Source organism: Herpailurus yagouaroundi, unplaced genomic scaffold (genome assembly GCF_014898765.1).
Source record: "Herpailurus yagouaroundi ecotype Mexico unplaced genomic scaffold, PumYag 199, whole genome shotgun sequence".
Taxonomy (NCBI): domain Eukaryota; kingdom Metazoa; phylum Chordata; class Mammalia; order Carnivora; family Felidae; genus Herpailurus; species Herpailurus yagouaroundi.
The window spans coordinates 14028075-14052728 of NW_024412430.1; the positions used below are offsets into that span (position 1 = coordinate 14028075).

The 24654-nt window shown below is 47.2% G+C and overlaps 1 protein-coding gene across 1 annotated transcript in view; it reads left to right on the top strand.

Moving 5' to 3' along the window:
* The window catches only part of SMARCA2 (SWI/SNF related BAF chromatin remodeling complex subunit ATPase 2), a 185551-nt gene that overhangs the window by 114953 nt on the left and 45944 nt on the right, over positions 1-24654 (top strand). Inside the window, exon 28 of the mRNA XM_040449259.1 lies at positions 1433-1651. Coding sequence (XP_040305193.1) covers positions 1433-1651 — 219 coding nt within the window. The remainder of the gene's footprint in view (positions 1-1432; positions 1652-24654) is intronic.

A 24654-nucleotide genomic window follows, 5' to 3' on the forward strand; every position in this document is an offset into this window, starting at 1 on the left:
TGTGTGTGTGTGTGTGTATAACATAAGCAGCAATTCCGTGTAGGTCTTATTTACTTTTTTTTTTCTTTTAGCTCTCAGATTGTTTAGTTATCGGTTAAAGCCCAGCATGTAGTACTTAATTTACCCAGGTGCACTGGGTTTTTAAAAAAGAAAGCAAGAGGTGGAGAAGTAGGCATTCAAAGGCTATGAAAATATATGAAAGGGAGATACTTTACTTAAAACTTGATCCGTTGAGGTGACATTACATCTGAGGTTTTTCTCTGGTGTTGTAATATTTTCATAAGAGCTAAACTTTTTAAAAGCTAAAGCGTCGAAGGACATTCCTCTCACGGAACCCGTGGTGTGCCGAAAATCCAATACAGTCATGGCCGAATGACTAATCAAGCCATTTATGTGCCCACATGTCTGAGTCCAAGGGTGAGCCAGTCTGCAGCAAAACTTGGGTCGCTGACTTTTTTTTTTCCTCTGTTTAATTAAAAGCATGAGCCCTACTGAGTCCAAGGAAGTTTTCTTTTTTTTTTTTTAATTTTTTTTTTCAACGTTTATTTATTTTTGGGACAGAGAGAGACAGAGCATGAACGGGGGAGGGGCAGAGAGAGAGGGAGACACAGAATCGGAAACAGGCTCCAGGCTCTGAGCCATCAGCCGAGAGCCCGACGCGGGGCTCGAACCCACGGACCGCGAGATCGTGACCTGGCTGAAGTCGGACGCTTAACCGACTGCGCCACCCAGGCGCCCCTAAAGGAAGTTTTCTTAATGAAGCTTCTCTTGGATATGCTCAGAGAGTACTTTCATGCGAGGGCAGCAGCAAATTGTATTTCTGGGGCTCATATTTTTTAAATATACCCCCAATTGGAATTTTCTCACTGTTTTAAGGGGTAGCTTTTGCACACACCCAGGTGAAGTAAAGGAATTTGTAAAGAGCATATTTTACATGCATGAATTTCAAAGATGGGGTACGGAGGGAGGGAGGAGATTTCACCTTGCAGAATCTCTGGTGGGACAGTGTGTGTGAGGAAGGAACCGGAACAAGTAAGCCAGGATAGAGAGACTCTATGGGAAAAGCAGAAAGGGGCCCTGAAGCCATAGGAGGAGACTCGTGAAAGCTGTTTTTGTTTTTGTTTTGTTTTGTTTTAGTGTTATTTAATTTATTTTGAGAGAGAGAGAGAGACACACACACAGAGCATAAGTGAGGAAGGGGTGGAGAGAGGAGACACAGAATCCGAAGCAGGCTCCAGGCTCTGAGCTGTCAGCACAGAGCCCAACACGGGGCTCGAACTCGTGAACTGTGAGATCATGACCTGAGCCAGAGTCGGACGTTTATCCGACTGAGCCATGCAGGTGCCCCTCGTGAAAGTTCTGTGTGCTGTGACATCGGTACTGGACAGAGTCCCCCTTTCCCATTGGTGACACTTCTGTTTACTACCTGCAGCGCATGGACATGGACCGACGGAGGGAAGATGCCAGGAACCCAAAGCGTAAGCCCCGCTTGATGGAGGAAGATGAGCTGCCCTCCTGGATTATTAAGGATGATGCCGAAGTTGAACGGCTCACATGTGAGGAAGAGGAGGAGAAAATATTTGGTAGGGGTTCTCGCCAGCGCCGGGACGTGGACTACAGCGACGCCCTCACGGAGAAGCAGTGGCTGAGGGTAGGTGTGGCTTCCTTACCTGTTCTTGCCAGGTGGATGCTCTCGTTGGCTTGAGAAATCGGGGACCCAGGGGCGAGTTGCCAGTGAAAGCAGAGCATAGGGCAAGTCGTTCTGCTGTTGCCTTGGACGCTTTACATTTCAAAGCAGTGCCTGGAAACATGATGAAGAATGTTTCGCTAGAGCCGAATTGGCCATTGGAAGCAATGAGACCCGCTAATGTTTTATGGCCAATTGCCCGGCCAAGCCTCACTCTCGGAGTTAGAATCAAAATGTGGAAAGGGGCCTTAGAGATCTTTTAATTGTTCCCCCTCAATTTCATGGTCTTTAATCCGAGTTTTACTTTTCCAAGGTCTGCAGAGTCAGTCCAGAGACAGTGGCATTTTCTAACCGCGTTGTCAATTTCCCAGACCCAAAGAAATGCGAGCTGGGAGGTGTCTTTGGAGTCTCTTGGTTTTACAAAGCAGTTGTTGTGGCCCAAAGAACTTAGAGCTGGAAGGTCTCTTGGTATTCTCTTGGTTTTATAGACAAAGTGGTTGTGGCCCAGAGAGGTTCAGTGACTATACAGGATCACACAGCTGGCCAGAAATAAGAATCTGTGAGTGCTGAAGCATTGACGTGCTCAGTTTCGGCTAATCTGATCTGTCCCGTCGCAAACACAGACTCAGGGTCACTGATGTTTGGAAGTGTTATTCTGTCGTTTGGGGCTCTCCCCGCCACACTTTGGAAAATGTTGATTTCTCATTTTGGCTAGGGAAGGAAATCTCAGAATGTTGCCTGGGGAGCAGAGAAATACCACAGTGCACCTAGGAATGACATGGTGCGAATGCCAAGGCCGGTGGGAATCTTCCATTTGAAGGTTTAGCCCTGCTTTCTGTCACAGGGAGCAGACTCAGTACCTGCCTTGACAACAAACTGGGATCCACGTTCCAGGCAGGACCAGTAAATGTGGGCTGGAAAGAGTCAGCACAGTTGGGCGAAAACCAAACAAAATAGAAGCTGTTGTTGTGAGTTGTTCATTTTATCGAAAGGGAATGCAGTTCCCAAGCTTTGTAAAACATGGCTTTTAGGACCCAGGACATAAGTAAGGTAGGTGGGTAGAAAGGCGATTGGGAAGTATTTTGAGATTGGATATCAAAGGCAGACAGGTCTTGTCACCACTTGAGATGTGATTTACTCAGGATGCTGTATGATGAGAGAGACGTGACCTGAATTTTGAAAGGACTGAAAAAGAAAGAGACTAAGAAGGCACTGCTCATATTTATGGTTGAATGATGGCGTATGAAATGTAACTTCCTGTGTGGCTGTTTTACTGTCATATCCGAACATTCCAGTGGCCCCGGAACATGGCTTTATGGGTTTCTTTTGTTTCGCTGTTGTGAGGCGGGAGCTGTTTAATTAAGATCCATTCTATAATGTGAAGAGTTCTGTGTGTGTTTAACAATCATTTCTGAGCTCAGGAAAATTCTCTTCCCTTTCCCTTTTATTTAAGCACTAAATTAAGTATCTGGAGTCCTGTTACAGGAGATGAGATAACAGCCCAGGCCAACACTGAAAGTCATTCTTTATATGTAGAATCTCGAGATGTGACAAGCAAAATAACCTTGTTTATTGGGCAAGAATGTAGCCGAACTTACCATTTTTTAAAATAATCATTGGCCGGGGGCACATGGGTGGTTCCGTCTGTTGAGTGTCCTACTCTTGATTTTGGCTCAGGTCATGATCCCAGTGTCGTGAGAATGAACCCCGTTGCCAGCTCCATGCTGAGTGTGGAACCTGCTTAAGATTCTCTCTCTCTCTCTCTCTCTCTCTCTCTCTCTCTCTATCTCTCTCTCTCTCTCTCTCTCTCAAATAAATAAATAAATAAAATAATCATTTGGAAATGCTCTTACAAAAAGATAACATTGTGGATCTTAGGAAGTTTTCAAGTTTAGAAGACCCCATTTTTTCTTTTTCATTCCGTTTAGATCACTAATGAATAACACAGTGCCGAGCGCATAGTAGAAACTCAGAAAGGGTTGTGAAATGAAATTATAACTCTGTATGCAGAAAGTGGAAATTGACTCATTTACTGTGATGTTAGAATAGTATTTCTCTTTCTAGTGCTCCGGTAGACTTTCTTTGACCTATAACATAGACGTCTAAAAGTGGAAAACTAGTTTGCTTTTCAAAACTACACTGTGAAATTCACGTTTATGATGCTCAGGCCGAGGTGTCTTGCGAGATGAAAAGTCACCCAGGAAAGACAAAAGTGCTCTCCACACAGCTGTGTTGTAATATGTCTTTGTGTGAACCATTCTTCTGAAAGTCCTATGTCCATAATTGGTGGTTGGAGCTAGTAACTTGCTGTCAGCCAGCACACGCAATTCACGCGGCGTTGTGCCACGGCCTCCGCGTTCGAAACAGATACTTCCTGTTCTCTGTTTTCTTGGTCCCCAGCAGCAATCCTGGTTAATATCAGCCTACTAAGTTCTTCCGATAATAACATCATATTCAAGGGGTTTTCCCGAGCCTCGTCGTGAAGGGATGTTCTCTACTGGCTTAGGATCGAACGCACTGAATGGTCCCATCCCAGCCAACACAGCCTTGAAAGGGAATGTGGCAAAGACCGTCGTGTAAGCAACGCTGAAACAGGGCTAAAATAATTCTCCTTTCTTCCGGCAATGTTGTACAAAGCCTGCTTGGCAGAGGCACCGGAGATACGTAGATCCCAGAGCTGGAAGGCCGCTGAATGGAGCAGCTACCCATCCCGTGCTGGAACCGCATTCTCCGCCGTCCCCGTGCCAGGAGGCTGGCCACCCCTCAAGGAATCGCTCTGCCTTTTTGTCTGCGTAGTGCCTCCAGTTCGTGGTCAACCCCGATTGTTAGCTCTTCCCCTCTCTTTGAACAGAAGCCTCTTTCCTTGTAGCTGCTTCTCACCGGCTTTGATTCTGTCTCCTCAGTCTGGAGTGAACTCTCCCACCTCCGCCCCTGTCCTTTCTTCGGAAGCTTTCTCATCCTTCAGGGCCCAGCTCCCCTGGCCGCCGTATCTGTGGCGCCTTCGCAAATGAACTTTCCCCTGTGCTGTCGCGTGCCTTTGCCTGTTCTTTCGTCACAGTTGCAGTCCAGTTTGCTCGTGCTCTTGCTAGCTGCCGACGTGCCTGCTCGGCTCCTAGTGGGTAGGGTGGATCTTGCTACAACGTAGGAGCTCCACGTGCAAATAGTAAGCGCCCATGGAGTGCCACCTTGAATCCGCACCAGATTGATGTGCAAGAATAGAGCCTAAGGTCATGCTCAGTCACCACCCTGCATTCATGGGCCTATCCAGAAAACTAAGTAGGATGTTTTCCCTCACATAAAAGCCCGAGGTGAGCCCGGGCTTGTTCAAGGATCTAGGCTGACCGAGTGTTCTGGCAGCTTGTTAATCTGCACCCCAGTGAGCTGGAAGTGGGGGAGACAGCACAGAGTGGTGGGTGTGGGGTTCGGTCGGGCCAGGCCTGAATCCATCTCTGGTCGGATTCTGTCGGCGGGAGGTCGGTGGTGTGGCCGCACCAGCTCTGAGCGAGACTGGGAAATGTGGCCTGGCCGCCAGCCCAGGAAAATAAGATTTTGGTGACTAGCTAGCAGTCTCTGCCTCAGAACACTTAGGTTAAATTTAAGTGATATGGCCACTTTCTTTGAAAATTTTATTACGGTTTTATCACAAACAGGTTTTATTTTATAATCATATTATGCTAAAAATTCCCACAGTGACCTTTAGACAATCTGTTTAGTTGGAAGGCTTTAAAATTTTTCTGTATCCATAATGTTGTTTTAAATGAGAAGGTTCACAATTTCAAACACAGCTCAATTAAAAAAAGAAACAAACGTTTTTGTAGAGTTGTTCTGAAATCCCTATTTCCATTGAGGGAGACTTCGATTTCCTTGGCGGTTCAGCCGATCTCGAGTTGACTCATCTTTTTGGGGTAGTCAGGTCAACGGGCATGCACCCCATGGGCTGTTTCTCTCCTCTTCCTGGGGGCTGCTGCCACACATACCTTCTCAAGTGGCATGTGGAAAAAGGCGGAAGTGGGTGTCTCATCATGGCCTCGGGGGCCGGTGCCCCGGTTCTGTCTGCCGGGGTCAGGGCCGGGCTGCCGGGCCGCCCCATCCCTCGACGCCCTGACGTGCCCTTGGTTCCCATCTCATCCTCTGGGAGATGGCCGTGATCTGTGCTCTTGAAGTCTGGGGTCCTGACTCCATTCCCAGCTCCTGCACTCGGAAGCCTCATGAGGACCCAGCCCCTCCGGTGTTGCCAGAGTACCCCTCAGCTCTTTCGTGCCCAGCCTGAGCATCGCCCAGGTCTTGGCTGCTTTCTTCACGCCGTGCTAGAACAGGGAGACGGTCCAGCCCCATTTCTCAACACTGCCACAGTCACCTCCAAAGGGTTGTCAAGACTGAAGCTTCTAGAATCTGATGGGTGGGTGGGTGAGGGAGCTTTTCAAAATAAGCGAGACAGTTGGGACACCGGGGTGGCTCAGTCAGTTGAGCATCCGATGTCGACTCGGGTCATGGTCTCATGATTCATGGGTTCGAGCCCTGCATCAAGCTCTGTGCTGACAGCTTGGAGCCTGCTTTGGATTCCGTGTCTCCCTCTCTCTCTGCCCCTCCCCTGCTTGCTCCCTCTCTCGCTCTCTCTCTCTCTCTCTCTCTCAATAAAAAAACAAAAGCAAAAAACCAGTAAAAAAATAATAATGAATTAAAAAAAATACAAGTGAGACAAAAACATGTCACATGTGCATATTGAATCTGACCCTGTGAACACCTAGTGAGGGACCCTCCCAGAGCCTCAGAAGGAGCTTGTGAGGCGAGCATCCTCAAGTGTGCGCTATATTAGCATCACAGAAAAATCTGGCACTTTCAGGACCTCATTCCTCGTGCCCCTTGCACCCATCCCACAGGCACACCAAGTTTGGACCCTTGCGGGTGAGTATTCCATTTCAGCCCCAACTGGGTTCATGTCTGGAACCAACTACCCAGCATGGGCACAGACCCCACAAGCTAAAGGGCTCAGCCCCCAACAAGACGGTGCCTCCTTCCCCCAGCAGCCACATTTTGGGGGGCCCCAGGCCACCTGCACTTCCTTCTGACTGACCGTCTATAACTTCAGGGGTTCTCATGACCCCCGCTGGTTCAGTAATTTGCTCTGATGATTAACGGAACTCAGAAAAGCACTACTTTGTGATGAGTTTTGTTACGAAGCCCCACGTCAGAAGGACCAGCGAATCCAGCAAATGAAGAGACACGTTGGATGAGGTCTGAGAAGGGGACACCGAGTTCCCCTGCCCTCTCCTCTTTGGATCAGGACACATCGCCCGTCTGGCACATCAGTGCGTTCACCAACTGGGAAGCTCCACTGAGCTGCAGGGTGCAGAGTTTTGTCGGGGGCTCATTACTACACAGGCACGAATAATTAAAATCATCAGCTGGGTGATTGGACTCCCTCTCCGGTCCCCCACCCCTCCCAGGCTGGGCCCGCTCAACAGCCCCACCATCTAATCGGGTGGTTGGTCCTTCTGGTGACAGCCCCCATCCAGAAGCCCTCTGGGGGCCCTCCCTGGGTCACCTCATTAGCATAACAAAGGCACCACTGCCACTCAGGAAATTCCAAGGGTTTTAAAAGCTCTATGCCAGCAACCCAGGACAAAGACCAGATAATTATTGTACAACAGGTGGCAATATCCTCAGGCCTGACCTTTTGCCTCTCTTCCTCTTTACTCCCTCTGTGGCCAAGAAAGAAGGCATTGTGCCCTGCCTTCCTGCCCTATATGTAGCAACTTCGCATCCACATGTGGCCCGGCCCGGGGTTCAACACTATGACTCCTGGCAGTTCTGTGGATCCCTGTCCACAAGAGTAGCTCTTGGTTGCAAAGAGCCTTTGGAACTGAGGAAACCCTCCCTTCCCTCAACAAACCCTGATTTAGTCTGCTGTTCTGATGGTGGGCTCACAAATCCGTTTTTGGAAGTCACTGGTTATCATTTGGGTTTTGTTTTTCTTTGTGTACCAACTTTTTCCTAATCCTTCCGAAGACAGTGGGTGACTCCCCTCAACAGGGAATGGTGCCTTTCGAAGGCGTAAAAGAGAATATGAACGTGGGTTTAAAAACACTATCTCCATTAGCATTTTACAGCTTTTTCCGTGGTGTACCCCAGGTGACAACACTGTGACACCACGTACTGTGTGTGTATGTGTGCGTGTGTGTGTTTGCGCGTACACAATGACCGGCTCGTGTGGATGACTTCTCGGAAAAAATACCTTTGTTTCTTTCTGTGTGAGAGCGGGCATCCCATCGGCCTAAACGGGCAGATGTCCCTGATGAGCCCAGGGGGACAGGTTTTTCGGTTCACCTCCTGGCGTGTGTGCCCTGTCTGGGACATCTCTAGTTGTAGTCATTCTTGAGGCAGGAGGTCAGTAAAACTGGGGTGATTGCAAAGCTAAAAGCTGAACTGAGGGTGAATTCTGGAGCCCTTGGTTTTTCCCATTCTTCCTGAACCTTTGGTCCCGCCACCAACTTCAGAACCCTTCCCTTCCTTAAAACATTTAGTGACACCCCAGAATTTATTTAATTGCCGAGTGAGTGATTTATACCCTACAGCACTTGAAGATAATTGGAATGCGAACTAAATTATGTGCTCTGTATACTATTTAATTGCCAGCCGGGTAGAGGGAACAAACTTTGAAGAGTATGCTTTTGTTTCACAATGGATGTGATGTCTCCAAACTGTGATTTGGAAAGGTCCTTCTTAATTGCTGGTGGCTGTCTGTGTGGTCCACATGTATGAGTATTAAGATGCTTGTTTTTTTGCGTTTTGTTTGTTTGTTTGCTGTTTGTTTTGGCCTGCTGTATAAGCTCCTGGTGATGAAGGAAGGTACCTCTGTGTTTTTGCAATGCCCTGTTAGTTGGGGGCCCCTAACGATGTTACGTGAATGATAGCAGTAAAACCCGCTTTCTCACATCGTTGAATCTAGGGATAGATTCAGCTATTTTTAGAAGTGTTAGGGTTTCGAGAGGGGCCTCCAGGAAGGGCAGCACAGAGAAAACCCTCTGTTTCCTCAACTAGTCTGTCACCAACTAAAAGCTCAAGCCTCCCCATGATTTCTGTGCTTCGTGGTCCTGTCTCCTGACCACACTGAAATGAAGATTGTTGGGGTTTCTCCTTCCCGCGGCTCAAAGTGGAGAAAACAGTAACAAAGTCTTAAAATATACAGTAGTAGGGGGCAATCAGGAAGTAAAATGAGACCCTTCTCAAGGGAATGTACCTGTGTGCCTTATAAAGCTATGAAACACCAGGTTGCAAATACACGCTAAGATCCCTTGAGTGGCTTTCCATCACCAACAGCCTGTGCCAAACCCTACCTGGGGAGGAGGCAGAGAAATCCATGGAGAGGTGGTCACAAAGGACTGGAAAAGGTACCAAGAAGGTTTAAAGAGATTGGTATTTCAAATAATCTATTTGAAATTCTATTGAAATACACAGTGAAAAATAGCAAAATTATCTTCTCACCTATCCAAAGAGGTGGTTTCTCTCTAGAAACCTTTGAAACAGGATAAAGTGTCTTGCATTTGGGCTGGATTAAAAGTACGATCCAGCTTGAAATCAGAGACAGGGGCTGAAAAATCCTAGTTGTAATCACAGTCAAGAGCATCTGTGATTCTGGGAGATGTACTTTTTCCTAAAATATCTTATACTGACAAGGTTTTCTCTGTGTGTTTGTCTTTGATTTTTTTGGATTCTTCATTGAAAGTGTAATGTGCCCGATGCCTTTAATCTGTTCCTGCTTCTCTTTTGTTTTGTCACTTTGGGCAATCTTTGTTTTTTTGCTATAAGATATAAAAATTGATATTTCTTTTCCTTTTTCAAATGGCATTTTTAGCTTCTAAAATTGGGTCGTCAGATCTACTGGGGCAAAATTTCTAGCAAGCTGCATTTCCGCTTTTATACACAAGGGAGAGCTAAGGCCCTAGAAAATAGATTTGGGTTTTGCCAAATTTCACGCTCTGCAGTACCTTAGGAAGGAAGTCCTGAACTGATTAATGGCAAGGATTTGAGTTGTTTGGGGAAATATTTGACAATAGTAAAAGCATTTCGGTCACTTTTCTACACTTTTTATTTTACTCTTAAATCCACTGGCTAGATTATTTTCACAGCCATTGGACCTTACTCAGTATGTTGTTCCCTTTTGTCAAAATTCAGTAGAAGAAATAGCCCTCAAAGGACCAACTAGAATAAATATTACAGGTGGAGAAGCAAGAGAGACTTGTGTTGCTCGGTTTTTGAAACTGTGATGGGTGGAATTTCTGGTTTCAAGTTTTAACCTTTGAAACAGGGATTGGGCTCTGAAGCAGAGCTCAGGCGTGGAAAGTAACCATGAGAAATGGGATGGGGCTTACTGATATTAACAAGCCCCAATGAGTTCGTCTTATCTTTACGTGGAGCCGACTCCTGCAGACAAATAGATGGTTTTAGATATACGCCTGTTTTTTTTGAATCAAGATTTGGTGTCTGTCCTACACTCTTTTTTACTTCTTTTTTTTTTCGATCAGTAAAGCTGCACAAAGATCTTCTTGAAAGAATTTTTGTCTCTGACAAGTAAAAGTATATATATCTAAGGTGTGAGATGTGATGTTTTGATACAGGTATAGGTTTTGAAATGACGTCATTCATGGGGTGGAGGTGGGGGAGGGTATCCGGAAGTTAGAGACAGGGCTGATAACTTTACTGTCACTGTGCCTCTGTGTGGGTGGGTGTCACAGCTGTCTGTGCCTCTGTGTTTGGTGGCTGTCTACCTGGGGAGTTTAGGATGGTGGTCAACAACATAAGCCTTGGAGGGATGCCTCGGTGGCTCCGTCGGTTTGGTGTCTGACTTCGGTTCAAGTCATGATCTCACAGATAGGGGTTCGAGACCCACATCAGGCTTTGTGCTGACAGCTCAGAGCCTGGAACCTGCTTCAGATTCTGTGTCTCCCTCTCTTCTCTGCCTCTCCCCAGCTTGCACTCTGTCTCTGTCTCTCTCTTTCAAATATAAATAAACATTTAAAAAAAATTTTTTTTTAAAGTAAGCCTTGGAATATGATGGGCCAGGGTTCAAATCCCAGCTCCATTGATTGGTAATTAGCCTGTGACCCGGGGTGCCCAGTGTAACCTCTCGTAGCTTTGCTATAAAACGAGGAAAATAATCGCATGTTCTTCATAGGGTTTTCCGAGGTTTCAATGCATAACATAGAGAACCTGGTTCATATAAGAAGGATTCCAAAAACAAATAAGCTCTTACGAAAAAGTATTCACTAATTTCAGAGTAAACCTGATAGGTAATAGTAAAAGAGGAAACAAAAATACTTCTGTTGCGTATCTCGAATACACGGTTTGGGGTGCCAGGAGAGGGAAAGGGGGCGCGTAGAGATGTCCCTGTCCCCACTCAATGGAATTAAGGAGGACAGAATGTTTACTTGCTGAATATGTTGTGTGATTGGCCTACAGGCTTGTTCACCTCAAGCCCACCACTCTATACACACTCAGCTATCCACTGTCTGTTCTAGGGTTTTCTCCCTAACCCTCCGTGCATGCGGGAGGAGAGCACTGGGGCTAGCTGTCAGGAACTGGGCCTGTGGGGTCCTGGCCCCGCCACCAGCCAGCTGTGGTGATCTCGGGCCTCCAGGGTTGAGTTAGTTGCTTTATGTTTGATTCGCAGGGTCCCTTCCACAACCTTCCAAATCCCATGAAGCTGGTTTGCCTTTTACTTTGTACTCTGGTTTTGATAACGATCATCCTCTGCTTTTCCTATTAGCGGGTCCACGCGTGGAGGCTGTTTCAAAGCAAATTCAACTCGACGCCCATTTATTGAACGTTGAGTAGGTTGAACTGCACTGGCTTGGAGCGGGGAAAGCAGCATTAATCGTCAAGTTTCTGTTCCTTACTGTCGGAGCAGTGCCCGCCTTATTAGTGCAATTAAGAGCCAGATTTGAGAGATGCTATTAGAGATAATAGTGCACACTTAGCCACCTTAAAGAGCTTGTCAAGAGCAGGTCTCCAAGTGTACACAGATGGGAATTAATAGAGATTAAAATAGATTGTGAGATGCTCTAACTTGTGGGGCTTTTAACTGTTCCAGAAATGAGCAGAGTTTAGGCAACATGCACTCTACTTTATGCTAGAGTTTTAGTGTCCTGCCTCTGGGGACGTGATTTCTGATTTTCCCTCCCCCACGCCTAAGAAGACTTCCACAGGAGGGAAGGGCAGCACCTACTCGGACTGTGCCCTCCACTCGCGGAGGGCAACAGAGGTCACCTCCTGGCTGTCCCCGGGAGACCTGAGCCTCTCTGACAGCCACGCCTGTGCTCCTGGGGTTTCTACCGACCCTGCTTGGCCCCCAGTGGAGGTGAAATACAGCACAGCACATCCTCCACCTTTGAGCAGACAAAAGGAGGTGGAGGTGCAGGGGATTAGGTGCTGGGGCCTGTGACATTTGCAGACTCCTGGAATTTTGGAGGATGGCTTTTCCTCTTTGTTCACAACAGTTCAGGTGGCTACCCAGAGAGGTCAGAGGGTACTTTCCACAACAAATACCAACTCCCATAACCCCCTACCTGCTACCCCTACTCCAGCTCCCCCAACCTGCCACATAAGACACTCTAGTCTCCTACTGCAAGTGCAGTTAAACTCAAAACACTTCAGCATAGTCTGGGAGGCGTGGCCATCTGGCCGCTGCCTGGCCTTTGAACCTGGTCTTCTCCCCTAGCCCTCAGGAAGGCTTTCACACCAGGCTGTCTTTCAGGTCCTCTGCACTTCCAGGAAGGCTCCTTCCCAGATGGCTATCTCCTTGCCCTGATGGTCTCTTTCCAGAGACATCCCTCCCGACCACCCCAGCTGAAATAGCCTCACCCTGCCGGGATCTGTCATGTGACCTAGGCTAGTTTTCTTCATGCCATCATGCCAAGGTTATCTTATTGTCTCTTTCCACTGGCATTCAGCTCCAGGAAAGCCGGTGCGCTCCCCTGTCTGGTCCACTGCCCTGTGCCAGCATCGGAGCACTTCACCCATAGCACTCAGCAAATATACTTGCGACTGCGTGAGTGGGCCAGCCAGAAATGTGGGCTCGGGGGAGATTTGGTTGCAGTCTTGTGTCGTTTCGGCACACTCTGTGAATCCTGCGTTGTGTTTTTCTTTTTTTTTTTTTTTAATTTTTTTTTTTTTTCAAACGTTTGTTTATTTTTGGGACAGAGAGAGACAGAGCATGAACGGGGGAGGGGCAGAGAGAGAGGGAGACATAGAATCGGAAACAGGCTCCAGGCTCTGAGCCATCAGCCCAGAGCCCGACGCGGGGCTCGAACTCACGGACCGCGAGATCGTGACCTGAGCTGAAGTCGGACGCTTAACCGACTGCGCCACCCAGGCGTCCCGTGTTTTTCTTTTGACTGATGTGGGTCAAGGTAGACATTGTTGGTGTTCTTTCCCATTAGGGTCCAGTGATCTGTGTCTCCTTGGAAAATTTTCTCACTTAAAAGAATTCCAAAGGCATGCAGTTTTGACCTAAGTGCTCCTGAGTTCCTCAAGAATTTGAAGGCTCTGTTCTAATTTCAGAGCGCATTGATGAAGATCATTTAACTATGCCTACATAAGCACAGCCATTGCTTCAACCCAGCTATTCCTTGGAAATTGCCAGAGATTTCGCAACAGCCGTTTTCCAGCTTGAACTGTTTTCTTTCTCTTTCGGTGAAAACCAGATTAGCACATCTAATCTAACTCGAAATGAAAAGGCAAAAAGAAAGCACTAGGGGCACCGGGTGGCTCAGTCGGTTACGCGTCCGACTTCAGCTCAGGTCATGATCTAGTGGTCACTGAGTTCGAGCCCCACATCGGGCTCTGTGCTGACAGCTGTGAGCCTGGAGCCTGCCTCAGATTTTGTGTCTCCCTCTCTCTGCAACTCCCCTGCTCATGCACTGTCTTTCAAAAAGGAATAAACGTTAAAAAAAATTTTTTTTTAAAAAGGCACTAAATTAATTGGGTTTTCATTTTTAGTGTTGTACAAGAAAGCCCCCAAAAGAGAATGTGCATTTTAAGCCTAAGTCCGTGGACTTTTGCACGGCTTCCTTTCTTGTTTTCTGTTGGAGAATGTGGGATTGTCAGAATCGTGAAAAATTGTAGATAGGACCATGAAACTTTGCTCCAGGCAAAGCTTAGTCTGCCACTCCTACTGAAATACAATATTTAAGGTCACTCTGCTCATAGTCCTTTGTAGAAAGCATAATCCTAACGCAGGAAGTTGTTTCGTAAAATGTCCTTCCCTTGCACCTTCAGTAGAATATTTTCTAAAGATTATTTAAAATGATATCCTCAAGGGGCGCCTGGGTGGCTCAGTCGGGTAAGCATCTGACTTCGGCTCAGGTCATGATCTCACAGTTCATGAGTTCGAGCCCCATGTCAGGCTCTGTGCTGACAGCTTAGAGCCTGGAGTCTGCTTAGGATTCTGTGTTTCCCTCTCTGTCTCTCTGGCCCTGCCCCGCTCGTTTCGTTCTCTCTCTCTCTCTTAAAAATAAACATTAAAAAAATTTAAAAATAAAATAAAATAAAATGATAGCCTCAAAACTTGATCGAGGCTGCCAGTGGTCCTCTTTTCCAAGTTGCCTCTGATAACTTAGTGGAAAGAATGGGGGTTCCAGATCTGCCGTTGTTTTGCTATATGACATCTTGGAGGCATCATTTCACTCCCCAGGAGGGATGAGGAAGAGTCCATGCCCCATCTTTCCTGCCCTGTCCTTATGTGACTCTGCCTTTGGTGGCCCTGGGGACCACCACGTGGATTTACCCTGGTCTGGCTCCAACTCTGAGACTCTGCTCTCAGGGATTCAAACCGGGGACACTGGGGAGAGGTTTCCTGTCATTCTCAGGAAGGCTTTCTCTTGAAAATGCAGGTTTGTCACAGGATCCTGTTGCATGTTAGTAGACTCAGTACATACATGATCCAGTGTTTGGGACGGTCTGGTTGTCTGTAGCATTTAGAATGGTGAGCTGAGTCTGTGTGCTGATAGGACGGGGCGGATGGGACGCCAGCATAGTGGAGCGCGTGAAGGGAGCGTCGTACCTGCCATACGGGTAGTCAGGGCTTCTGCCATTCTCTACACACCAAGATCAAGAATTTTTTTGAACCCCTTGCACACTACCGAGTGCTTCACAGCTGCCAAATAGGTTTATTTTGTTCACTGACACATATGAAGCCCCCTCATCCACCCACCCACCCAAATTATCAAGACCAAATCCATTTACACTCATTTTAATAAAAAAAAAAAAATCAGTGCTTGGGGCGCCTGGGTGGCTCAGTCAGTTGAGCGGCTGACCTCGGCTCAGGTCATGATCTCGCTGGTCGTGAGTTCGAGCCCCACCTTGGGCTCTCTGCTGCCAGCATGGAGCCAGCTTGGGATCCTCTGTCCCACTCTGTCTGTCTCTTCACCCCCCGCTGCTTCCCCTCCCTCTCAAAAATAAATAAAACATTTTAAAAAAATCGGTACACTAATGCCAGGGGATATTACCGGAAGGCATGGGAAGACACCGTGGAGTCCGACAGACTATAGTGTCCACATTGCAGAGGAATCCCTGACATAAATACGTATTCTGCAAGAGAAGTTACCAACCCGGTTCGGGGTTTTTATTTGCCACCATGTTATCCTGTTAAACGAATCTGGTGATGGACTGTTTGCTTAGTTATATCTTTCTGCATTTTTTAAATTTTTTTTTAACGTTTATTTATTTTAGAGACAGAGAGAGACAGAGCATGAACAGGGGAGGGGCAGAGAGAGAGGGAGACACAGAATCTGAAACAGGCTCCAGGCTCCGAGCCGTCAGCCCAGAGCCCGACGCGGGGCTCGAACTCACGGACCGCGAGATCGTGACCTGGCTGAAGTCGGACGCTTAACCGACTGTGCCACCCAGGTGCCCCGTGTATCTTTCTGCATTTTTATAATCAGCACCCAAACCCTTGGGAGTTTTTTGTTTTTTGTTTTTGTTTTGTTTTTTTGTTTTTTTTTTTTTTAACCTAAAATTCAAAATCGTTTTTTTGAGAGGCACTTTTTTCCCCCGGTCATAAAAGCGTAATGAGAAATACAGAAGAGTGAGGTGAGGGACAGAAAATAGAAGCACCTGTGATCTCACTGACCTTCACGTACCCAGGTTGGAGACAGAGCCAAGTAAAACACGGAAGGGGGTTAATTTGGTGCCATTACGTTCCGAATTATTTTTAACCTGTTACAAGGCTGCTCGTTGGCTCTTTTGTAGCAGTTTGAGTAAATCCCAACCCATGAGGCCCATCAAGCCCCAGCCTGTCTTTAGGAATCTTTGCATGTCCTTCCACTCAGTGTTGAGAACACCCTGTTTTACCGGGCTCCGGGTGCCAAAGGGACTGACTTTTTTTTAAGGCCATTACGGGATATGTGGGGGCATGCCTTCCCACACTGGAATAGCAATTTTTGCTTCTCCGTAAACAGGCCTCTTATGTCTCCACTTCAGATTTCACCGGCTGTGATTTCCTCTTTTCAAAATTGCTTTCGCCTCCCTGTGTCGTAGAGTCGGTGCTGTTTTCACTACCGCAGAGTGGGCTCGTGTCACCCCATCCCCCAAGACTGATGTGGCTTTGTTGGAGTTTTTTGACATGTAATTGACATAAAAAATACTGTCTGCTTTTTAGCTGCCAGGTCTGAATTCTTAGTCCAAATTCCTTCCCATAGACTTTTCAGGACTTTTAGTTCCGACACTACCCTTTCCCCGTTCTCTGTTCCAGACAGTGCTAGGCTGGGTGCTATAAATACACATCACGTTTTAATCTCCTCATAGACTTGGAGTAGCTATTATTTCTCCCATTTTACAGATGAGGAGCTAAGCCTCACAGTGGGGGAGCAGAGTTTTCAGGTAGAGCATTTGGTACCCAGAAGGTGGATTCGTTTGATGAATGCTGGACGTTCAGTTTACTGCCTTCTAAAGATTTTGAAAATGCACATCAGGGCAAAGCTGCAGGACTATGGGGTTTTGGCAAAAGACAAATCACATCCCAGTTTACACCCCCTTTGCCCACTGAGCCAACCTCCTTCTGGCTTGTGAAGTCCAGCTGCTTCCTGAAAAGGTGCAGGAGCTCAGGTCAGATCAGCAACAGGTGAGTCTCTCGAGGACCCCGGAGGCAAGTCCTCTCGGGGACTTGTCTTGACTTGCCTTGACATTCAAGACAGCCTTTGAGATGGAATCAATGGAAGACTTGCCCCCACTCCTCAAGAGGGGGCTTCTTTGTCGACCTCCTTCTGCTGAGCAGTGGGACTCCCACGGGGCTTTGACGGCCTCAGGTCAGCTCCTCTCCCCACCTTGTTTGCAGGAAGCCTGGGCCTCTCCCCGGCCTCCCTCCTCATCTTGTTGGGTGGGGACACGCACGATGTTCTCCCTTTGAGTTAATGAGGCCTGATCTTCACCTTAACTCCAGGCTGCATATTCCTTTTTGCCAGTGAGGCTGGATATCTTATTTAGGCCATTTGACTCTCGAAGCTTCAGAGCAAGACAGGTAAACGCAGTTCAAATAAAGGCAGTTCCAGGGTCCCTGGCTGGCTCAGTCGGAAGAGCATGAGACTCTTGATCTCGGGGTTGTGAGTTGGAGCCCCACATTAGGCGTAGAGATGACTGAAAAGAAATAAATGAAATGTAAAAGTAAAACAAAGATTGGGGCGCCTGGGTGGCTCAGTCGGTTAAGCATCCGACTTCGGCTCAGGTCATGATCTTGCGGTTTTTGGGTTCGAGCCCCGCATTGGGCTCTGTGCTGACGGCTCAGAGCCTGGAGCCTGCTTCGGATTCTGTGTCTCCCTCTCTCTCTGCCCCTCCCCCACTCACCCTCTGTCTCTCTCTCTCTCTCTCTCTCTCTGTCTCAAAAATATTTTAAAAAATTGTTTTAAGAAATATATACAAGTAAAATAAAGGCACCTTAAAGGAAGTGGATTGGGGCAGGGCAAACAAAGCCCCCCAAATCTTTTGCCCCATTTGTCTGGCTTATTTTCTTCTTCAATATATTTTTTTTAATGTTTATTTATCTTAGAGAGAGGACACACAGGGGATGGGCAGATAGAGAGGGAAGGAGACACAGAATCCAAAGCAGGCTCCAGGTTCTGAGCTGTCAGCACAGAGCCCAATGTGGGGCTCGAACCCACGAACCGCGAGATCATGACCTGAGCCGAAGTCGGACGCTCAACCGACTGAGCCACCCAGGCACCCCTGGGTTGTTTTTAATTCACTGTATGACTGTGTCGCGTCCCTTGGACAGAAGTCATTTAAGCCAGGCCTTGCAACGTGGTTGGTAAGCCCTGCTATTTTGAGAAAGCAGAAGAATAAAGAATGAAGATTTAATTTTCTTTCAACAAGATTTTTGGATCCCGTTTTTGGGTGAGTAAGGCATCAATCAAAATGCCTTTACATCTTGATTAAGGCGACCTTTTTTTTTTTTTTTTTTTTTAATTCCCGAAGAGATTTCAGACTGATAGGCGATTCAGACATATTTGGAGAACAACACTCCTACAAAGCAGAGCTAAACAAACAGTGAACAAAAGTATATGTACCATATTGTAAAAAGTACAAGGGAAGGAAGGGATCAGGTAGGATTTTATGAAGGAAGTGACATTTTAGCCATTGCTGCAAAAACGAGCATGATTTGCGTAGGACTGGGGGATCAGGAGGAGGGAGTTCCAGGCTCTGACCCACACTGAGGCGTGGAAATGTGTGACTCCTTCCACTGTGACTTTGTGTGGTAGGAGCATGGTGTTTTTATAGAGCTAGAAATGGAGGAGAAGAGCTGGGGTGGGGACTCCCTGGGGGCAGTGCGTGACCCAGGAACCAGGGCTTTACTGGTTTCCATAGAAAGACACCCAGGGTCCGAAGTGGGAGAAGCAATGTGCGTTTCTCCTTTTAAGCAGAAGGTAACGGTCCACTTTGTGAAGGATGAACCAGGGCCCAGGAGAGAGGGCAAGGGAAGCCCAGAGGGAGGCCATTATCTCTGACCCTCCCTGTGCAAGAGGAGAATGAACAGAAGGAAATGAGGTCTTTCAGGGGCAGACCACACAGTGACGGGCAGGCCTGGCAGACTGTAAGGAGGGACAGTCATGATTTTAAAGGTTTTGAGGTTGGATAACTGGGGGAGGGGGAATGATGCCGCCCTTTGAAGAGACAGAGAGATCCAGAGAGAAATGTTTGTTCTCTTGGGAGAAGGGCAGTGACGTTTACCCGGGATGTTTGACCAAGATACTGGAAACCACAACTGGTAACTCCAAAGCAAGTCCAGGCTAGAGAGAGAAATGTTTGAAGCCAAGTGCCCGGAGTGAAGTCAGGGCCGTTTGGATCTCCACAGAAGGTGTCCTATCCAGAATAGGGGACCGGACTTCTTGAGTGGCAAAGGACTGCTCAGAAAGCACCCACCTCACTGAGGGTTGTGAGTCTGTGTCCAGGCTGTTCAGCACAGGGACATTCACCAAGGGCCCTGCTTTGGAAGCGGAGAGGCCAAAGCCTTCCAAGATAACGATTTATGCCCCCTCTCCCCCACCCCCAGGAGAGCGGTTTTGAAGTTCTCCAGCCCCCAAGCCTCTACGGGTCATTAAGAGACCTCTCACCTGCAGCTGATGAGGGCATCAGACATACTAGTGATGGCTGCTGTGGGCCCAGGGCAGCCATATTTCACTATCGGGAGCATGAACAAAGGGACGGGGAGGCCAAAGAAAAACTTGGGGTATCTGCACTTAAGGGGGGAAACAAGGCGGCAAGAAAAGGTAGGGAACCCCAAGACTGTAACGTGACAGGAAGGAGAGATTTCAAATAAGGAGCAATGGACGAGAAAGTAAATAAAATAAGGTCTGAGGCCAGACTAATGGGGATTCGGAAGCTCTGGGCAACTTTTGAAACATAGCAATGTCTTGTCCTGGGCTCTAAGGAGTTTTACTCCGTGGTCAGGACGTAGATTCAACAGTACAGGTGACTCCAGAGGTTGGCAGTAAGGGGAAAGTGAGAAATGAGAAGACTGGAGAAGACACAGAGAGTTCGATGCCAGAGTTTATGATTTTGTCCTTGGAGATTCCCGTAGAAATGTCTAGAACAGACCCTTGGCATTCATGACCAGTGTTCAGTAAACAGGTGTATACCCAAGGGCAGTTTTCCCAGGGGATGCTGTATGAAAGTTCCATTTGTATTCCAACTCTATTTATACTCCCTAACTTTCTTCCCCAAGTGCTGTGCTCGATACTGTAGAGGAAGTGGAGAGAGCATAAGGCATCTCCATAAGGAAAAGGTCAGAATGATCCGTTACAGCTGGGGAAGGTCCTGAGCAGAGAATGAGTTGATCATGGAAGTGTGGCACAAGGGATTAGGAGAGACGCTCCAGGTGAGACACGTAAGAGAAACCACAAAGGTGGGGATAAATATGGTGCACCACGGCAAGGTACTGGCTTTCGGCTCCCTGCCGGAAAGTATGGCAAGTCAGATGGGGTAAAATCAGCTTATGGAGACCTCTGGAGTCTGGCGGGGAGACCTGGAATTGGAATCCTAAGGATAACTTTGCAACTTGAGTAGGGCAGTAACCTAATGAAAGGATCATTTCAGATCTGGCCAATGGGATGTAGCCCATAATGCTTAGGGGGGGAAAAAAAGCATAATTGAGCTATTTAGAACTTCTTGCAGAGGAGAAAAGGCTGGAGGACAGGAAAGAACAAGCAAGGTAGTATGACTTTTCTTTTGACTCCCATTCTGAAAAGAGAGAACAAAAGACACCCTCTTATCAGTAGCTGGTCCGTCAATGAGAATATTACACTGGGAAAATGTCGCTTATATGTCGATGAAACCTTTAATGGGAAACATAACAAGTATTTATCACATTTTTATTTATTTATGAAGTTACCTCTGAATCTACTGACTAGTCTTTCTCACTTGAGTAACCGTATTATGTTTCACTTAGAGCTTCCAGTTTGGGTGTTAGAATCTTTCCTTTCTTTCTTTCTTTCTTTCTTTTTATTTTTTTTAATGTTTATTTTTGAGAGAGAGAGAGAGACAGAGACAGAGACAGAGCATGAGTGAGGGAGGGGCAGAGAGAGAGGGAGAGACAGAATCCAAAGCAGGCTCCAGGCTCTGAGCTGTCAGCCCAGAGCCTGATGCGGGGCTCGAACTCACTGACCGTGAGATCGTGACCTGAGCTGAAGTCGGACGCTCAACCGACTAAGCCACCCAGGTGCCCCTTAGAATCTTTTTTTTTTTTTTCAAGTTCAGCTTTATTGAGGGTTGAGGCACGACGTGGTAAGACCTGTCAAGTATACATTTTGAAGGGAGTGCCCCATGTAGTTCATGAACCCATCCGTCACCTGAAGGCAAATCCGGATACTTACAAAGCAGGCAGAGTGCATATTCTTACCCACGTGATGAGTCTAGCCCTTGCCAAATTCAGCAATACTGTTAAGTGTTTTAAGCCACTCCCCTTTTACGGAGTCTTTCATTAACTATCCTGGCGGTCAGTAGAAGTTAGAGCCCTGTTTCCTTTCGCAACTGTGTTTCATTTTACCCAATCTCCAGTCCAATTGTGTAGTTCCAGTAACAAGTTGTAACTGGCATTAAGATCGAGGGGAACACCACTGAGTGTTGGTATAGGAGCCAGGAGCCGCTGTGGGCGGGGCCTTAAGTGGAGGGGGATTGAAAGAGCCTCTTCACTTCCTTCAGATTGAGTGATGGACAGGTGTGCCTCGTCTAAACCACTTTCCAGGTGCTCCGTTCCTAGAATAGCCCTTAGGGGAGATTTTCTGCGCTAGAATGTCACCACTAGGTACAGCTGGTCACTGTGTGTGCCTGCGCCGTGCAGATCACTGACCATGTTTCAGGGGACCCCGTCTCCCGGCGTTGCCTCCTCTGCTACCCAGCACTGCCCATCCTAATTTCGGCCACTGATTCCCAGCAAAACTTAATAGTCCTGGCTTGGCCTACCAAGAGCCCATGAGAGCCGCGAAGGCCCGAGTAGTGCTAAGCACGTTCGTTCGTAAAACCTGGTCGTGTTTACCTCCGTTCTTGTTTGTGCTTTAACGTGAGACCTGTTTGAAGGCTTACTGCATGACCCATTGTGTTGTAACATGGGTAGCTCACCGGGGCTCAGGATTCTCTTTTGAAAATTCAGCTTTGCTGACCTGGAATTAAGTAAAGTCAGTCTTCCTTGACAAATAACTTCACGTCTATTTCGAAGCGCAACTTGAGCAAACCTAAATCTGAAACTTGTGTACGTGTCCAGGTTGGCTTCTCAAGTGGTGCTGGGGCCAGGCACTCCCCTGTGACAGACACTCTAATGGCATCTGTGCGTATATGTATACGTGCATCTGCGCGTGCCCGTATTTACGTATCTGGGGAAGTCTAACCAGTGAGGAGTATGTGCCTGTGCACACGGAGCTACAGCCTCCCTGGGACCAGCGGCTCTCCTGCTCATTTCGTGCAGCTTCAACTCCCTCACCCACTAGACGCCTCTTCCGCGCTGGCAGTCCCGATTCCTAAGAGAAGTGAACTACTTTGGCCGCTCTTCTGTTGATGGAGAGACCCCTTTGCCAGGCCCTACCCAAGGTAGGAGACCGGCCTTTCTGAGAACATGGCACCTTCCAGGTCCCTCCAGGTGAGAGCAGACACAGAGCGTAGCAGCCGGGCGGCCAGCCCTACGGGCAGGGCAGTTTCCCTTGGATTATAGGATGGGCACAGAAGACCAAGGCTGCCGTCACTTACCCAAAGGGATGTTTCCGCTCCTTGAGGAGGTCCTCACTTGGTGTCATTCCAGTGCACGCAAATTTCCATTACGGTGAGGAGAGTTAAAAAACCTCAGTCCCCAGTAACGAAGGTCGGTTACCAGGTGAATCAGTCTGCTGTGGCTGCAGGAACAAAATACCACAGACCGTGTGGCTTACAGGACAGAAATTGAGTTTCTCACAGATCAGGGGGCTAGCAGCCCATGATCGAGGTGTTGACAGGGTTGATTTCTTTTGCAACCTCCCTCCTTGGCTTGTGGACACCATCCTCACATCTCTTCTTAGGAGAACCCCAGTTGTACTGAGTTCAGGCTCACCTTAATACCTCTTTGTACCTTAATTATCTCTTTAAAGGGCCCGTCTCCAAATACATACACATTCTGAGGCCCACGGGGGGTTAGGACCCCACCACAGGAGTTGGGGAGGGGAAACACACTGGGGTATACCAGAAGGCCATGACATACTGTGTCTTTATATAAAGTACACATTTGGTGGCTGGCTCTTCGATCCTTGCTGTGTAAGTAACAGACCCGCATGATGGTCCGTGACCATTCCCATTGCTGTTTTCAAAGTGTGGTGGTGACTGGTCCTCGAGTGGCTGTTGCTCAGTCCAGGGACAGATGGTGAAGCATGTGGTTGCGGTGCCTCCTTGTTTCCCAGGGGTAGACCCGCACAACACTCTACCAAAGTAGATAGTCACGAGAGGGCATCGGCCTCCAAAGGCGTAAGTGTAGGGGGGAAGAAAAACGCACAGAAAGTGAATTTGGATGTGACTGGATTTGAAAATGGTGGCATCGTTGTGAAGACTGGAGGAGTCTTGCGTGAAACTTCAGTATCAACCAGCCTGGAAACAGTCCAATGAACATAAAAATAAAGGCTAAAGTCATCACAGTGTATTTCAGTTTAAATTGAATTTGAACATTTACTTTGAAGACATGTATATATACATATATACAAATATATACATTTATATTATTTATATATATTATATTGTATATTGTATATATTGTATATTATGTATTATACATAAATATATATTTATATTATATATTTATATATTTAAATTGTATATATATATATATAGATATATAAATTTTTATATATATATATAGAAATCCCGAACAACTGGGCCAGTGTTCAGGCCAAAGTGTTGAAGTTTTGCACTGAAAAAGCATGGTGATTAGGAGGAGACTGGAGAAGAGCCTTGTCTACCAGAAAAGGCCCGTTTCAAGGTTTCAGACGTGGGTGCGAACAGAGTGGGTTAGTGGCACTGCCAGGGGCCGACGAGGGGGGACTGCTGTGAAGTTTGCACCCAAGCTCCAAGGGTCATCCCGTATTGACTGCTGATGAGACTGGTCTTTTCTGGAAGACCCCTCTACGGAGAACGGAAGCCAACAAAAACGTAAGGTCGTAGAGTGCCCATAAAGAACAGTCTGGATGTTCAGCCAGAGGAAGTTGGTTGAAGGTGCTCGTGAAGGAAAGGATGACGATGTCCCAGAGGAAGAGACAGCAGTTAAAAAATAAAACAGAACAAAATCCTCACATCAAGGGTACATCTGAGCGAGACATTTCACGACATCCAAAGGGCAAAGGGTAAAATGTTGGAAGCTGATCCTGAGCGTTTTGCCAAAGCCTAGGGAAAAGGATTGTTCTGTCTCATAAGTTAATTGGTGAGAAGACAGCAAATGCTGTCCAATACTGATACGGGTTTTTTTTAAACCCCAAAAAGTCCTCTTAATGCTCTCCTTTCTAGTGCTTTAAAGTTCAGGTACTAAATAGATACTCATTTTACTACGTTTTTCATTTTCTTGTGTGCATATAACCGGCAATAGGAGTTTTTAATTTTTTGGCGTGTACGTTTGTTAAGGGACGTGGAAGAAATCGTGCTTTCCTGATTATTAGACTGGGTTTTTGCGGTTTCAAATTGCACCATCATTTTTATGGTCCCCGTGCTTTGCAGGCAAAGTGACAACTGTGAACGTGTGCATGCGTGTATCTTTCCTGCTGAGAGTCTCCTTAAGATGCGCCATGTTGGGTCTTTACGTGCATTCTTCACCTAAGCCTAGGAAGCGTAATTAGCCTTTTCCTGATGGGGCTCTCAGCCCTCGTTTGTGCTGTAAAGTGGAATAATATCCTGGTTAAGGGTGTGGCTTAATGCAGCCAAACCCTCAGAGCACAAATCCTAGCTCCGCTACTTACCTGTCTATGATCTGGAGTGAGATG